The sequence below is a fragment of the Canis lupus genome, chromosome 1 (assembly GCF_003254725.2).
Source record: "Canis lupus dingo isolate Sandy chromosome 1, ASM325472v2, whole genome shotgun sequence".
Lineage (NCBI taxonomy): Eukaryota > Metazoa > Chordata > Mammalia > Carnivora > Canidae > Canis > Canis lupus.
In genome coordinates, this window is record NC_064243.1 from 44564348 (window position 1) to 44581995 (window position 17648).

General features: G+C 35.3%; 1 protein-coding gene and 1 pseudogene across 30 annotated transcripts in view; one reads left to right on the forward strand and one right to left on the reverse strand.

The window, feature by feature from the left end:
* The window catches only part of SCAF8 (SR-related CTD associated factor 8), a 221466-nt gene that overhangs the window by 17088 nt on the left and 186730 nt on the right, over positions 1 to 17648 (forward strand). For all 30 annotated transcript variants that reach the window (XR_007412756.1, XR_007412760.1, XR_007412763.1 and 27 more), the window contains one exon: positions 15927 to 16010. Coding sequence is in view for 7 of the 30 variants with exons in the window: in XM_025422600.3 (XP_025278385.1) it covers positions 15927 to 16010 (84 nt within the window). In the remaining 23 variants the exon portion in view is untranslated. The remainder of the gene's footprint in view (positions 1 to 15926; positions 16011 to 17648) is intronic.
* On the reverse strand, positions 1668 to 5339 carry LOC112645591 (single-stranded DNA-binding protein, mitochondrial-like; annotated as a pseudogene).

The window sequence follows — 17648 nt, forward strand, 5'->3', positions numbered from 1 at the left end:
TGGGCCCATATAATTGCTGGTCGTCATTTATAAGAATTTCAGTATTTTACTGAATCCAGCAAGAAAATAAATTTTAAACAGTTACTAGGAGTATAATTTTGCACTGGAATATATATTCATTTTACATAGATACATATACGTACTTAACAATACTTACATTTGTACATAGGTGTACAGAAAATTCTGGAGGCAGCCTCCCAGTCTAACAGTGGTTCATTCGTTCTTTTCTTTCTTTCTTCTTTTCTTCCTTCCTGATTTTATTTATTTATTAGCACAAGTAGGAGGAGAAACAAGCTCTGCTGAGCAGGGAGCCTGATAGGGAGCTCAATCCTAGGACCCTGGGATCATGACCTGAGTGAGGTGAAGGGAGATGCTTAACCGACTGAGCCACCCAAGCACCCCAGCAGTGGTCATTTCTTAAGAGAGCAATAGGTGGATGGTGTGCAGTGAATGAGAGCTTTCAATATTTGGAATTTTTCACATTTATTACCATGTTACTGTGTAGTAATTTTCCCTCAAACCCAGAATTAGCTTTTGGGAGAAAAAATGGATTTGGTCTATTTTCGTATTATTTTAATTCTTTAGAGAAAGTGAGCTTCCTTGTTGGAGGTTGGAAGGCTCTTAAACCTGTTAGGCGATTGCTTAAAATTTGTTGCTTAAAATTCATGTTTGTTTAAAAAAGATTTTACTTATTCATGAGAGACAAAGAGAGGCAGAGACATAGGCAGAGGGAGAAACAGGCTCCATGCAGGAAGCCTGGTGTGGGACTCGATCCTGGGACTCGGAGATCATGCCCTGAGCCAAAGGCAAACGCTCAACTTCTAAGCCACCTAGGCATGCCTTAAATTCATATTTAAATGGAATTTATTTAGCTGTTATTTGGTCGGTGGATGTATAAGTTTCATAGTCTGTTTTCTTTTGATTAAAGTCTTTTTTGGTTGTTAGATTGATGCTATTAAATGGTATGTCTCCCTAGTCATCGACCATCTTATAGTGACTCAATTGTGTATGTTTAGTTGGTTGCTAACTGGTGAGCTTTTTTGTTTTGTTTTTGAAAACAGTGTCTGGGTAGGCAGAAGAACTGTGTTTGAGGCATGATTCTGTAGTTTATCAATTTGAATTTAGTTAGGTCACTTACCCTAAGTTTATGCATCTATAAAACGTGTATAATAAATTTTCATCACATTGGGCCATTCTGAAGGTAAAAGTGATACAGCATTTGTGATAGTACTTAATAATTGACAAAGTAGATGAAAAGTAATAATTTTTTTTTCTTTCTGCTTTATTGTGCTACTGCCTTTCCTTTTTTTAGTTTGTATTTGTTGCTCTTATTTCTGGATTGATTTTACCCTGAGGCTGGCAGGCTTTTGTTCTTCTTATTCTCCAATACTTAGTCTTCAGTGTTTATTCTTTATCTCTTCCACTGTTAACGCTCTAAGAATGATGTGTATTTTTGCTTTTCTCTTATGGGATTCAGTCTCACAACTTTTTAGGTGTTTTGTGTCTATACGCACATGAAAGTGTAGTGTTATCAGCTAAATCTAAACTTCTCTTTCTTCCACAAACTTAGACTTCTTCTCTTTTTTTCTCATTTTATATATAAGGCTATTTTAATTCTTGTCCTTAGGAACTATAACAACTGTACATGATTTGGGAAAAAAAACCCTCTAAATAATGGCTAAAGAAGAATTGTCCATTCTGTGCCTTGTCTTGGTCTAGTCACTCAGAAATACAGTATTACTAGCTATGATTCTTGTTGCTTGTCGCCTCACATTATTTTTATCTGTGTATTCAGCATAGTCTATTTTGCCTTCCACATAAATTTGGGACCCCTTATTCACATACTGATATGCCACATCTGAGGCCTGTTCGGAACACTGATACTTGTGCCATATTGTCTTTCAACTGATGGTCACTTGTTTGGTACATTTCACCTTCATTCATTACTACAGAAAATAGTGCAGCTGGGTTTCTTCCTTCTGCCTGTCTCATGAAGGGTCCTGACCCATTCACACACAATTCAGAGATCTCTCAAGAGCCAAGCTTCTAGCCGTTTCAGACTCCTGTCTTACAAACTGATGAAATCCCTGTAATCCAGGTCTTTGAAGTGCGTTGTTTGCTTTTCCTCTGGTCTACCCTGGACACTCTAGCCTGAACCTAGACTTCTTTATGTCAGCAGTAAAATCCTACTCCCAAACACTCAGACTTGAAAACTTGGAATTTTCCTGGGTGCCACTTTCATTTATATCTTTTCAGTCATGAAATCCAATGAGTTGTTTCTTTTTTTTTTTTAATGTGCTTTGCATCCTTCCCTTCTTTTTTTATTCTCTGTATTAAATAACAAAAATAAAGCATTGATACTTTAGTCCAGGTCCTCATCACTTCCCCCTTGGTTTGTTATAGTTAGTTTTGAATTGGCTTTTAATTTATATTCTCTTTTCTCTCTAGTTTATACAGTAGAACTAAGCTTTCTTTAGATTATTAGATTAATTTTTACTCTGTCTCTTCATACTGTTTTGCTTGATTCACTTTATACTTTTAAAACATTTCAGATTACCTTTGCCTTCAACTGTGCAGCTTTCCTAGCTATGGATTTAAGGCTTTTAATGCAAAACTATTTTAGAAATAAAGAATTTACTTATATTTATTAGTAAGTATATAAAATTATGCTTACCACATGTATTGTGTATGCACAACACTCTGAAATGGGAACATTTACTCTATATATGAAGCTATGCATTATATATTCTCACCTATGTGTCTTGTTTTTTTGGTACTCAGTGATTTTCCAGTAGGAAAGCACAGTGATGTGTTGAGATTCTAATGCATTCCCATTAGGAAATAGCCCTCTTCTACAATCCTTCTTGAAAATTACTATTTGTAAAGAAAGATTTATTGACAAGTGTGTTACGAATGTTTAGTGTGGAAGCAGAATCACAGCTCTAACAGGAATGTTCCCTTTTTCCAAGTTAGCCCATTTCACTTCCATCTTCTTTATTAAACCTTTTCTCCATTTCATTTATTTGAATGTAGCAGTTTTTATTCTGGCACCTAAGTATGCCATGTGTTTTTGTTTTCTTGAGGCAAAATCTTCAGGTTCTTATAAGATCCCCCAAGTTTTAAATACCACTTTAGTGTATTATTCCTCTGTTAAATGCAAAGGAGAGTATGAGAAAAGAGAAACATAGATCCTCCACCACTCTCATAATTAAGTAAATCATTTTCTCATACACCAGTTTTTGAGTATACACACCTCAAATTAGTGTCTCCACAAAATTACCTGTGATTACATTTTAGAGACCTTTGGGATCATTAGTGAATTGTCAAAGCTAACAGTGGTAAATCTCAGAATGCTAAGTATCTACTATATTATAATAATGATATATCACTGACCCTCCCCTTCTACCTCACTAGATTATTAGATATCTGAGGTGAAGTTCTTCAAGATTTTTTTTGTTTGTTTTCTGAAGGGCTTAATACTCTGCATATCTGCTGTAGGTAGTCAGTGAATGTTGATTAGATTTAAATGATTCTTTAGCTTTGACCTATTAATCAGTTGAATTTGACTTTGTATTTTTCTCAGTTCTTTGTTTTTAGTTAATTATACCTTGATAATAAAACTTTATTAATCTAAGAATATTGTGCTTATGATTAACCCTAAGAGTTAAAGGAAGCTTGAAAAGTATACAAGAATGATTATTATACAATATTGTAAATGATATTGGGGATTATTTCAGAGTGAAGCATTCTGATGCCTTGAAATAGTTTCTTATTTTCACGAATATTTGGCACAGAATTATAGGTACAAGGCTGCAAAGATTATTAAAGGTAAAGTTCAAAGAGGAAAAAAATAGAAGAAATGTATATCATTACCTGTGGCTTTCATATTCTACCACTTATTTGAAGAAAATCTGTTGCATACAAGTGAATTCAGATATGAAGAAGCCTGATAAATTTATTTTGCCAGCTTGTATTTGATACCTGATCACCTTTGGAACCCAGTAAGCTTCTTTTTAAATCAGCATATTTGAAGTCCTAATACGTGCAAGGAACTGATTTGGGTATTGTGGAGGATATGAAAAAAAGAATACTGATATTGGTACCTATTTATTGAGGGTTTACAATATATGAGGTCAGTGTTTTCCAAACTGGATGGATGAATGGAGAGATGGGTTAGGTAGGTAGGTAGGTAGATAAATAGACTAAATGGAAAACAAATTGTGGCCAAATAATGTTACTTGTGATGATTGCTATGAAGGTCATAAGCAAGGTAAAACAGTTGGAGGAGGACGCGTATACATCACTAGTTGCAGAATGTGATTTCAGATGTGAAAGTTAATTCCCTTTTCCCATTTTTCTGATTACAACTAGGAAAAAAATCTGAGTTTTATACTACTATGTCTTTCACATTTCTAGATATATGCTAATCATTTTAAAAAAATGAACAAAGCAGAGATTGCACTTTAGACTCAGTCTTTGGCAAGAATTATCCAGAGAGAATTTAATATTTTATTTTCCTTATAATTAATTTTAATGTTCCCTTCTACTTACGACTGTGGGCTAGAGCAGTGTCTCAGAGAAACTTTACCACCCGCAATCAGAAATACAATTTGTGTCATGAGCCAGTTGTCACCTCTGTAAACATCACAGGAACAAAAGTTTCACCCAATATTAGTCAGTGTATACGTCATTATTTTCTATTTTGTTTTAACTGGGCTAGAATGAAAAAGTTTTCATAGTGGATTAATTAGATTATGGTTTGAAAAAAAAAGTTTAAAAAATTGCATGAAATAGAAACAAATGGGTAGGACTTTTAATTGTAAGAAAATTATCTATGCCTAATAAATTACATTCAGTTTTAACACTTTTCTGAACATTTTTCTTGGTCTTATTTTTGTATTTAATTCTTATATTTATAAAGTAATTATTATAAATATATATGTCATGTGACATATTAGACACTTCCATATTTCTACATTAATAATGTTTGTATCAGATAAACTCTCTCTTAGTATACCTTACTAAATCTCTTCTTGAACATTTTTTAAATTGTTGTGTGAAATGTTGATGTAAAAATTTGATGATTATGGCCTTTTGCTTCTTAAAAATATAAGGGTCACACATAAAAATTTTATAGCTCTTGTATTGAGCACCATACTACCTTTTCGTTCCAGATGCTGTATTTTTCAGTTCTAAAATTTCCAGTTCTTTTTTGTAGTTTTCCTTTCTCTGATGAAAACATCTAATTTTGCATTTATTTCAAGAATATTCTCCTTTACCTTATTGAAGATCACTATGATTTCTTTAAAAGTTTGTGATAATTCCAACATCTGCATCATTTTGGGGTTGGCATCTGTTGATTGTCCTTTCACTTGAGCAGTGTGGTCAGATCTTCCTGGTTGGGGTGTGTGTGTGTGTGTGTGTGTGCTGGTATGTCAAGTAAGTTTGGCTTGTATACTGAACATTTTCAGTATTATATTGTAGGACTTCTTTAAAATCCTCTTAAGAATGTTGGTTTGTTTTATTAGCAGGCATTCAACTTGATCAGGTTCAGGATGCAAGTTCTGTCTTGCCTTTTTGTGGTGATTCCAATGTCAGTTCAATTTTACAAGCATTTGTTTTGCTGTTTTAGGTGTGCCTAGCACATATGACAGTCAGGAGTTAGTGATTTACATAGATTTTAGTTCTCAAAGCCTTTGCTAGATTTATTTGGGTCTATGGCATATATGTAGGCACAATTCCAGAATGAGCCCAAGACTTAAGTTCATACACAGAATTAAAAGATCTTCCTCTCTGCTCTCTGTGGGATTCCCATATCTTTTGTAGATTCCAGGGCATCCTTTTTTCTTCCTGTGGCCAAAAAGTCATGTTTCTCTCCCATTTTTAGCCTTTAGAGTTGAAGTGGTGAGAAAAAAATTGGGATTCCTCACCATACTTTGTGGATAACAAGGGCCCCTTTTCCTAGTTACTCTGTCTGGAAATTGGTACTCTTTGGGAGTTTTAAAGTGCTGGCAACAGAGGCTGCCCTCCAACTGGAAGCGAGGCCTGACAGAATTGGGAGAGGAGGAAGAGGAGACGCCTCCTGGTGCCCACCAGTAGCATGAGGAGTCCTTTAGCTAGTCTTCTGGCTAGACAAAAGGGGTTTCTTCTGGTCTTTTGCTTCTAGCGTTGGCTGCGTGGTATGATTCTGTACTCTCTGGGATCAAAACCTAGGGATAATAAAGGAACACAAAACACTGAAATTCACTAAAGCACCAACGCAGGATCCCAACCCCTGCCTTCACTGGTTACTTTTTTTTTTTTTTTTTTTTCATTTATTCATGAGAGACACACAGAGAGAGAAGCAGAGACACAGGCAGACGGAGAAGCAGGCTCCATGCAGGGAGCCCGACATGGGACTCAGTACCGGGACTCTAGGATCACGGCCCGGGGCCAAAGGCAGGCGCCAAACCGCTGAGCCACCCAGGGATCCCTTATCACTGGTTACTCTTCTACTCGTTTCTGTCAGCTTGTTTTACCTTTCACAGTCCACAGGTAGTTCCTTTTTTATATTTGGTCTGACATTTTTAGTTGTAATCAGTGGCAGAGAGAGGCTGTAGTTGACTTAATTACTCCCCATCTTGGCTCACTGTAATTCCTATATATCCACTTTTTTCCAAGAATTTGGAAAGGATATATAAATTTTTGTATTGAGATAAAGACCATGAAAATAATTTTTTGTGGCCTAAATTTAGTTCTTTAGTAGTTTTGGAGGGAGAGTTGATTATAGTTTTTCTTTGTTACTAACAGTGTTTTAAACTATAAAGTTAAATTCTAAAGTAAATGATTTCCTTTTCATAACAGTTTTCAAAACTGTAATATTAACCTTAAACACTGTTATGGTTAAGAAATAGAATGTTTTGCTTGATAATATAAAAAGTATAAAAAGTTAATTATTTATGTGAAAATACTTTAGCCCATAGGAAACAATAGTTACAAAACCCATAGGAAGAATAGTTATAAATAAGCATTTTTATTTATCATAACAATTTTGTTAGCACTTTTATATATCAAATTCTGGTTTTCTTTTTTTTTTTAAGCTAGAGGATCCTACCCACCCACTCACCCCAACAAAAGTTTAATGTGTAGGTTTGATCTTACTAGACAGATGTTTGCATACCTCAGATTTATAATTTTAAAATAGGCATAATTTTCCCTGGTAATATCTTATACTTTTTTTTTTTTTTTTAAGATTTTATTTATTTGAAAGAGCACAAGCCAGGGATAGGGGTGGGAGGGAGAGGGAGAAGCAGTCTCCTTCCACTGAGCTGGGAGCCAGACACAGGGCTTGTTCCCAGGACCCTGAGATCATGACCAGACCTGAAGGCAGAGATGCTTAAACCAACTGAGCCACCCAGGTGCCCACCTTTTTTTTTTTTTAAAGGGGTTCTGGATTTGAGATACTGAGAAAGATGTACAATTTTACATACCCTTCACCAAATAATTTTACTTTCATTGTATGCTTAACTATACTCTGCAAACTGCTTATTAGAATATTGCCTGTCTCCAAAAGCATATTCAGTTCCATGAGGACAGAGAGATTGTCTGCCTCTTCTATTGGATCCATAGTGCCTGGTACTAATGAGTATATTTGGAATGAGTGATGAATTGTTAGACTAGATAATTTGCATTTTCTGTCATCTTTGTGCTTTTTAAATATTTTCCAGTTTTCTGTACTAAAGTATTTTATAGCCACAGAAAAAGGTTTTCAGGATTTTTTTTTTAAAGGGAAAACAATTATTAATTTTCTTTGCTGATTTTTATGTAACATTTCAGATTTTATGTGCTTTAGTGTTTGCTATTACATATGATTTATTTCAAAAATGCATTTGGAACTTTGTTTTGAAGTTTTTATACTCACATTTAGTGTAAAATCAGGAGCTGTGCCTTTGTTAAAAGTGTGATCTGGGGGACGCCTGGGTGGCTCATTGGTTGAGCATCTGCCATCGGCTCATCCCGGGTTCCTGGGATCCAGTCCCACATGGGGCTTCCTGCATGGAGACTGGTTCTCCCTCTGTGCCTCTCTCTCTCTGGTCTCTCATAAATAAAAAAAATCTGTTAAAAAAAGTGTGATCTGGGAATTCTGGCAGAATATCTGCAACATATCTTTTTGGCTTTTGCTCTTCAAAAAATTCTGGGTGATCAAGAATATTGCTACTTCAGTAGAAGTAATCCAAGCTTATATATTTAGAGTTTTAATTCAAACTTTTTTTTTAACAAAGAAATTTACTTCAGTATAAAGTCACTATTGGTCACATTATTCTTTTAGAACATGCTTTTTCTTTTTAAAAATTTTTTTAGGGCAGCCCGGGTGGCTGAGAGGTTTAGCGCCGCCTTCAGCCCAGGGCGTGATCCTGGAGACTGGGGATCGAGTCCCATGTCGGGCTCCCTGCATGGAGCCTGCTTCACCCTCTGCCTGTCTCTCTCTGTATCTCATGAGTAAATAAACAAAATATTTTAAAAAAATAAAAAATAAAAAATTTTTTAAAGATTTTATTTATTTATTCACGAGGACACATAGGGAGAGAGAGGCAGAGACACAGGCAGAGGGAGAAGCAGGCTACATGCAGGGAGCCTGATATGGGCCTGGATCCTGGGACTCCAGGATCATGCCCTGGGCCGAAGGCAGATGCTCAGCTGCTGAGCCGCCCAGGCATCCCTGAGTGTTTTTTCTTAATATTGCTTTTTCTTAGTGTTGAATCTTCTACCGTTAATTCTATTATTGTTCTCTAGTCATATTTTGCTACTTCAAGTGCATCTGATTATATGTTACTTTGATACATGCTTATGGTATCTAATATTTTATATTGTATCCCAAGCCAAAAAGTAATATGAAAGATCCTGCTATATATTTATAGGAAGGGAGAACTTGTATATTAGGGAGTGACAAATTTTAGATATAGAGAGTACTTAGTTTTTGACTTGTTGAAGTTAAATTTGTAATAAAATACATTTTCAGGCATTACAGTTGAAAATGATCTTTTAAAAATTACTTTACCGGTGAAACAAATGTCTTACTTTTTATTCCTTTATGCAAAATACTGAATTTCTGTTTTTTTAAGTTATTTAGGAAAATGGAAATTTTTAAGAATTTAAATTTCAACTTTGAATTATAAAGATAATTTTCGCAAAAATATTTGCAAGAATTAAAAAATTTATATAGTCAAGGTAAAATGAAGAAAAGTCATTTACAAGTTTTTCTACTGTGTTAGTAACTTTCTGTTGCTTTGTAATACAGTACCACAGGCTTAACTTATGGCTTAAAGCACCACAGATTTATTTTATAAATTCCATGGGTCATGACCCAATCACTAGTTGGCTGCCTTTGTCGATGGGGTTCACCAGGCTGAAATCAAGATGTCAGCCAGGCTGTGTGCTTTCATTTGAGACATGGATTTCTCTTCCAAGCTCATTTAGGTTGTTGACTGAATATAGTTATTGCTGTTAGAAGGCTCAGGTACCTGTTTAGTTTGCTGGATATGGACTGGGGGTTGCTCTCAGTTTCTACCAACCACCTTAAGTCCTAGGAGCATGTGGCCCCCTAATATGGCAGTGAGAGAGCTCTAGCTCTTTGGTGTCTCTTCTACTAAGGACACTAATCCTGTTAAATCATTACTGCATTTTTACAACCTCATTTAACTTTAAATACCTCCATGAAGTCTCTATTTTCAAATATAGTCACATTAGGTATTGGGAATTCCATATATGGATTTTGGAGGGAGAGATACTGTGGAGGGCCATTGTGGCAAGTAGAGTTGTAGAACAAGATTGTATTAAATTATAATTATTATATTTTTCAAAATAACCTATGCATGTAATTTTTTTTTTTTTTAAGTACCAAAGAGATTTTATTGGAAGCACTTCCTTCTCACACCATGCTGGATTCCCCCAAGGAGAAAAATGTTTTAGTTCTTAACACATTAGTTTTTCTGATGGTTAATTTCGTATATGTAAGCAGTATTTTTGTAACACTCTTTCTTGAATGGTCATTTTGAGATACTTAATTGACTTTTTTGCAAGAATTGATGAGGTGGTATTATTGCAGTTGTGTTGCCTTTGCTCTCTAATACCTTAATTTTGAGTGGTGGGACTCGAATTCGGTAGGACAAATTATTTTCCTCTGGCTGTATCCTCTGTGTTTACTGTGGCTTGTGGTTTTCTCTTTGTGCCATAAGTTACTAATCCTCTTAAATCATATTCTGTTTTTTGGAAATTGGTGACATTTTGTTGTGCTGATTTACTCCCCTCCCTATTCTGCTTTCATCATGAGTTTGTTTTTTACCTTTTAAAATTTTTATTCCTTTGTTTACTTCCAATAGGAGAAAGAGAAGAAAAATGTTTGTCAGTCAGATACTTGAATTGAAAGTACCAAGATTGTGCTTGTTCCAGTGTCTTTTGTGATTTCTGATTTTCTGATTTTGGAGATTTCAGGGATCCTGACCAGTACTTTCGAGGCAGTAGAGGACCATTGTTGGGATAGATGGATTGGGTTGATGATTATTTTAATTATTTTAGGTGCACATGGTGGGTTAATTCCGTTTATTATAGAACCACAAACTTTTGAAGGCATAACATTAACCTGTAAATGAGCAAGATATTAGTAAAATTTGATTGTTCTCTAGGGTGTGTCAGAAAATGAGTTATTGGGCTCTTCCAAAGTAGTCATAGAATTCATGTAATACCTATGCTCAAAACTAACATTTTTGAAATGAGTTTGCTTAAAATAACAGCATGGAGTACAAAATTTTGTTAAGTTTTGAGTAATGAGTCACTGTGGAAGAGGGCCGATGAGGGAGGTCATGAATATACCTTTCAGAGACATGAGATTGCAGTGTTTATCCAAAAGAGAAAAGTGTACATTTTCTAGAGCTGAGAAATATTGCCCAAATTCAGTGTTGGCTTGCTTTTATAAATAAATTCTTTTGGAACGTACCCTGCCCGTTCGTGTGTGAATTGATCCTTGATTCTTGGTTGCTTTCTTGCTACAGGGATAGAGCTAAGTAGTGTGATAGAGACCATGTGGCTTCTAAAGCCTTAAAGTACTTGCCATGCTCACTGACCCTCGGCCCAGTCAATAGTTAACAACTGACAACTTTAAAAATCTTTTATTTGAAATAAGTTTGTTTTGTTGGAGTAGCTGGCAGCAACTAAGATATCTCAGTTCAGGGAAAAATTTCCTCAAACTTTGGTGAAAGTTACTAGAAACTGATTTGATAGGTTGTTTTTAGATCTAAAAAGAATATATTTGATGTTCCTGCAAGTTCCTGAGGGAAGTTGAAACATTAAGGAGTTAATTAGACTGAAGTCCAAGCTATTGTTTAGTGCCTTTGTTTTAAATTGGTAAGTCTTGAGTAGCCATAGGAAGGGGCAGGTCAAGACTGGGACTTCATTTCAATACCTGAGGTCTGAGGGACATGAAGACTTTATATAAATACAGGGTTGTCATATGAGATTACATACATTAGAACATAGCATTTGAGGGGAAGAAGCTTAAATTTGGGATCAGGGTTCAGACACAACACTATCAGTAGACCTGGAAAAGTTAAAATAGTCATAACTGAGGGAATAATTTGATGGAACTAACAGGAATCAGCAGCTACTTTAGAAAACAAGGTAGGAGGGAGCCAGGCCCAAGAAATAGACGGGTGGGATTAAAACCTATATATGAGGGGTGCCTAGGTAGCTCAGTTGGGTAAGTACCTGACTCTTGATTTTGACTCAGGTCATGATCTTAGGGTCATGGGATCAAGCCCCCTACCTCCCACAACTCCACCCTCAATGGGGAGTCTCCCTGGAATTCTTTTTCCCTCTGCCCCTCCCCACATGCACGCACATTCTCTCTCTCTCTCTCTCTCTCTCTCTCTCTCTCTCTCTCTCTCTCAAATAAATAAATAAGTAAGTAAGTAATCTTAAAAAACAAGAAAACCCACCAAAACTATACATGAAAAACTGGGTATGTAGAAAGCCCAAGCTTAGAGTGCATGCAGCCCTAATCTTCTCACTGAAGCGTAGAGATGGGAATCATCAGGCAAATAGAAAAAAAAGGTTCCAGAATAAACTTCCATTCTTTAACATTTTCCAGTGCAAAACCAGATCAAACTTTGAGAATATAGGGAGCATTACATTCCCAGTTTTTGGTGAGGAGTTGATACATCTGATTAGAATGAGGGTTGCAATGAAGCTTGGCACTTCCTAATGGCAGCATTACAGCAGAATAAGTTGTCAGCTGGGTAAGACAGGTTTATTACTGTGTATCAGGCATTCTGATATCTCCTGTAGATATAAAGATTATTCTCTCTTGATACACATTGTATTACTTATAGAAGTTTTTAAAAAGCTCTGAATGGTCTGGCAGTTTAGCACTTTTTTCTTTTTCTAAAATACTGAATGTTACAGTGATGGTCCTACAATTCTCAACAAATGGTCTTTGAGAGAGGTCCTGGAGGACTGAGTTTGATGTTGAGGATGACAACAGGAATGTATAGAACACTTAAATTTGGAGATAGAAATTGAATAGAAGGGAAAAAAAGAAAAAGGGCACCTAGGTTCAAAGTCTGACTTGATTTTGGCTCAAGTCATGATCTCAGGGTTTTGAGATCAAGCCCCAAAGTGGGCTCCACACTGGGTGTGGGGCATGCTTAGGATTCTCTCTCCCCCTCTGCCCTCCCCCCCAAAACAAAGAAAGAATTTGAATAAAAGGTAAAGTGGATGATGACAAGCTGTCTCTGTAATCTTGTGCTCAGTTCACATTAGTTCATTAAATGTATAAATTTATACTTCACCTACTTAATAAAGAACTTTGAAATAGCGTATCAAAATTAGGCACTGGTGAAAATATATTTTATATTTACAGTAAAACTAATCAATATAGCAGAGAAGTAGATGTTAGTAGACATTTGAGATTTATGTTCAGACAAGTAAAATAAACATGAGCAAGCTTACTTAAAAGCCAAGGCACAAGAAGGGAAAAACATGTTAAATCATCTTTTTTTTTTCTTTCATAGAGAACATAAGTATGTAGAAACTAGCTGAATCATTCTCCTGTTTTTGCATTCAAGGAGAATATACTTTGGGAATTCTTGCATAAGGGATTTTTTTTTTTTTTTTTTTTTTTTTTTGCATAAGGGATTTTTTTTTCTTTTTCTTTTTGGTTAAAGATAATTGTTTCTTTAACAAATGGGTAAAACAATGTTCTAGAGCAAGTCTTTCATCAATCTTTGTAAGTTGAAGACTTAATATTAAATTTTAGTTAAGGCATTCATTGAGAAGTAGATAAAATGATCTGACTATTTTCTGATGATCAGATTTAATGAAGAAATGAGATTTTACTTTATTTTTATTTTTAAGAATTTATTTATTCATGAGAGGCACAGAGAGAGAGAGGCAGAGGGAGAAGCAGGCTCCTCACAGGGAGCCCAATGTGGGGCTGGATCCCCCTACCAGAGCCAAAGGAGATGCTCAACCGCTGAGCCACCCAGGTGTCCCTAAACAAGTATCTATTTTCTCCCAGACACTGAAGATAGTTTGGAGAAAAGGAAAAAATTTAAACAAAAAAAAGACATGGTTTCTATTCTTAGAGCTTATTCTCGTATAGGAGAGGGCAAGAGTGGATCTCAGATGGGCAGCATCCAGGGCTTACTGAGAAATTGACCTTTACTTTATACATACAGCTTTTTGTAAGCACTATAGAATGTGTTGATTTTATTTTGTACCTAGTATAAAAGAAAGTAGACTGGCATACAGGTAGGAATTGAAGCCACACATATTAAAATTCCCCGTGAGTTTGGCAAAGATAGCTTCCTAAATGATCTGATGGGATCTTGACCCTAATGCTTAGCAGTATTAACAGATGGGCGCTTCTGTGGGAACTTAAAGGGAAGGACATTTGTACTTCTCCCACAATTGATTTCACGTGAATATCTCTTGTACCATTAACATCTTATTAACTTAAACTGTATTAAAGGAACTTTAATCCTTTGACCTTGGGTGTCACAAAGAGTGACAGTACTTTATTTATTTGAGAGCGAGAGAACATGTGCACGAGCCTGGTGAGGGGCAGAGGGAGAAGCAGACTCCCTGTTGAGCAGGGAGCCCAGTGTGGAGCTCCATCCCTCAGGACCTGAGCCAAAGACAGCCCCTTAACCAACTGAGCCGCCCAGGTGCCCCTGTGTTGGTCCTTTTAATAATCAGGTAGTAGTTAAATGATCAGACAAGTAAACATGAAAGTACTATGTTGAGTGCTTCAGGTGAATGACAATACAGTGAGGAGCTATTGATCTGGCTGGAAAGGTAGGGAAGGCTTTCTTCATTAGGTGTTGCTCAAAACTAAGATGGATGAGTACACATTAACTAGTGAGGAGATCCTGGTGAAGAATATTCCAAATGTAGGGAATGAGCCCATTTTTAATTTAGGCTCTGTGGCGGAAAACTGAAAAAAAGATTATTGTGCCAGGAGCAAAGGGCTTAAGAAGGAGCATGGAGTGAGATGAGACTGGAAAGGTTGGCAGGAGTTCGACTATGTGTTTATTCAAAGCATGGGAAATCATTGACCTTTTTAAGGGAATATTAGTGATCTGATCAGATTCGGTTTTGAAAAGATAGACATGCACATCCATTTAGAGGTGTTCTCTGGGTGAAAATGGAGCTGGGTTGTGGTGGTTAGAGGAGGAAGAGGAGACAAATATGGGGAAAACTTGGTAGAAATCAGTAGAATTCATTGATAGATGGGTTATAAGGGGTGCTACAGCAAAAGCTCTGTTGCAGTGTTGTAATGGCCAAAACTTAATTTTTAGATTTGAAGTTCTAGCATTATAGTTAAAATCGTATCATCACTGAGTTATAGAGGAAGTTTTAATTTAAGCTTAGTTATTTGTTCATTGCCTGATTCTTTCTCCCCCCTTTAGCTGTTATCTCTTTGAGCAGTTTTATTATCCTTTGCTTAAATTAGAAATTTCAAAATAAAATTATTTTTTGGTGGAGAAGATTACTGCTAAACCTTAAATCTCTTGATTTCTAAAAAGTTTTGAGATCTAATTCATACACCATATAATTAATCACTTTGAAGTGTACAGTTCAGTGGCATTTAGTATGGTTGTACAACGTTACCACAATTTTAAATTTTGTCACCCCCAAAAAGAAATGTTGTACCTATTAGTAGTTATTCATCATTGCTTCCCAATTCCCCCAATTGTAGGCAGTCACAAATAGATTTGCCTTTTCTGAACATAATTATATAAATGGAATCTTATAATATCTGGTCTGTTTAATATGACTTTTTAAACTGAGTATAATGTTTTCAAGGATCATCTATTTTGTAGCATGTATCAGTATTTTTTCCTTTTTTATGACTAATATTTTGAATGGATGTAACACTTTTTTATCCATTTTTCAGTTAATGGACATTTGGGTGGTTTCCACTTTTTAAATGACTTTTTTATGAATAATGTTGCACTGACCATTGTGTACAGGTTTTTATGTGAATATATATTTTCACATCTTTTAGGTATATGCCTGGGAGTGGAATTGCTGGGTCAAATTACATATTACTGTGTTTCACTTTTTGAGGAACTGCCAAGCCATTTTCCAAAGCTGCTGCGCCGTTTTACATTCCCACTAGCTATGCATAAGGGTTCTAGTTTCTCCACATCCTTACTTACACTTGTTATTATCTGTTTTTTTGATTATAAACAAGTAAGTGTGACATTGTAACTCATTGTGGTTTTGATTTGCATTTTCTTAAGGGCTAATGATGTTGAACTTGATTTTTAAAAGAAAGCAACACTTTGATTTTACTGAGAATGTAAAAATGGAAATGTTTAGTGATTTCATGTTATTGCTTAGAGACCATTAGTTTTGTTGTATTTAAAATTTGTTCTTCTTTTTATCAGTTGTATTCCCTGAATGACTACAAACCACCCATTTCTAAAGCAAAAATGACCCAAATTACTAAGGCAGCCATCAAAGCTATTAAGGTGAGTAATACATTTTATGCTTGTGTTTTCAGGAGAAAACACCCTACTACTATTTTAGAGAGAGGATAATTATTACATTATACAGTTGACCATTGAACATCACAGATTTGATCTGCACAGGTCCACTTACTTGATCTGCACAGGTCGGCTTACATGTGAACTTTTTTTGATAAGTACAATGCAATACTCTGAATATGTTTTCCTTATGGTTTTCTTAGTAGCATATTATCTCCAGCTTACTTTGTTATAAGAATACAGCATATAATACATGTAACATAGAAAATATGTGTTAATTAACTGTTATCAGTAAGGCTTCCAGTTAGCAGTAGTTAATTTTGGGGGTTATCCAAAGTTATATGTGAATTTTTGACTCTGCAGGGGATTGGTTGTTTAAGGGTCAGCTGTATTTTCTTCCTCTTTATGGGGTTAAGACATGTAAATACATATACTTAAAAATACAAAAATGATAAACTATTATCCTATTCTCACCCGTGAACTCCTCCACCTAGAGATGAATGTGTCCGTTATTTGTCACACTGACTTTATAGAATTTTGGTAAAGGTTTCTAAATAAAAATTAATGTGTTTTTTTTCTTATTGATTCTATTATAGATTATATTATAGAAAATGAACCAATTTGAGAAATAATTAAACCTTATTATATATAGGACATTTGAACTCCGTGAGAAGAAGCCACAGGCCTTTAGCCATTGCTCTTATATAGAGGTTTTGAACCAATCTATGTTGACTCATTGATACTTCAGAAAATTTCAGAGAAAGTTTGTACTTTTCTGTAGAGAGATATACACATGTACAAACTTTTGCATAAAATGTTGGACTTTAAGGACCTTTAAGTTCAGCCATAAATACCTCTTTCTAAGAGGCACTTGTCCACAAAGCCAAGACTCCTTGCTGTAGTAGGGCTGTCAAAATAGACAATGAATGAGTGCTTATATTTAATTAAGTAGGCTTTAACTTGTGGGTGTTTGGTGATATGTTTCCCTACTGTAAATAGCCAGAGGCACCAATTATTTAAATAAATTGTCTTTGAATGACAGCATTATCTCTTAGATTTAACAAATTTTTATTTACAGAGAGAATCACCATTAGGAGAAAATTCAGATAGTTCATTTTTTCAGTGTTCTGATGGTCAAAGCTTAATTTTCACACTTGCAGTTAATTTTTTACATTATAATTAAAATCCCTGTATTTATATGCATAGTATCAAAGAGGTGATAAAGTGATAAGGACAGTGACCAGGAAGCATTTAAGCAAGAGATCTTCAAAAAAGAGTGATTTTTCAGGGTGTCTGATAGACTTTGTATATAGAATGCTCACTCTCTTGTGCTTTCTTTGTCCTGTTTTACATTCTGATCTGATTTTTATGATTATGATTCTGAGTATGCAAATATGTGTATTACAATTTTTAGTCTGGAAATAATTGATGCCTTTTATATAATTTGAGCAGAATAAAAAAGTTTTTTTCATTAAAGTATAGTTGATAACACTATGTTCTACTTTTAGGTATACAGCATAGTGATTCAACATCTTTTCATATGTGTTGTGCTCACCACAAGGGTAGCTATTCTCTGTCACCATACATTGCTATTAGAATATCATTGATTATATTCCCTATGCC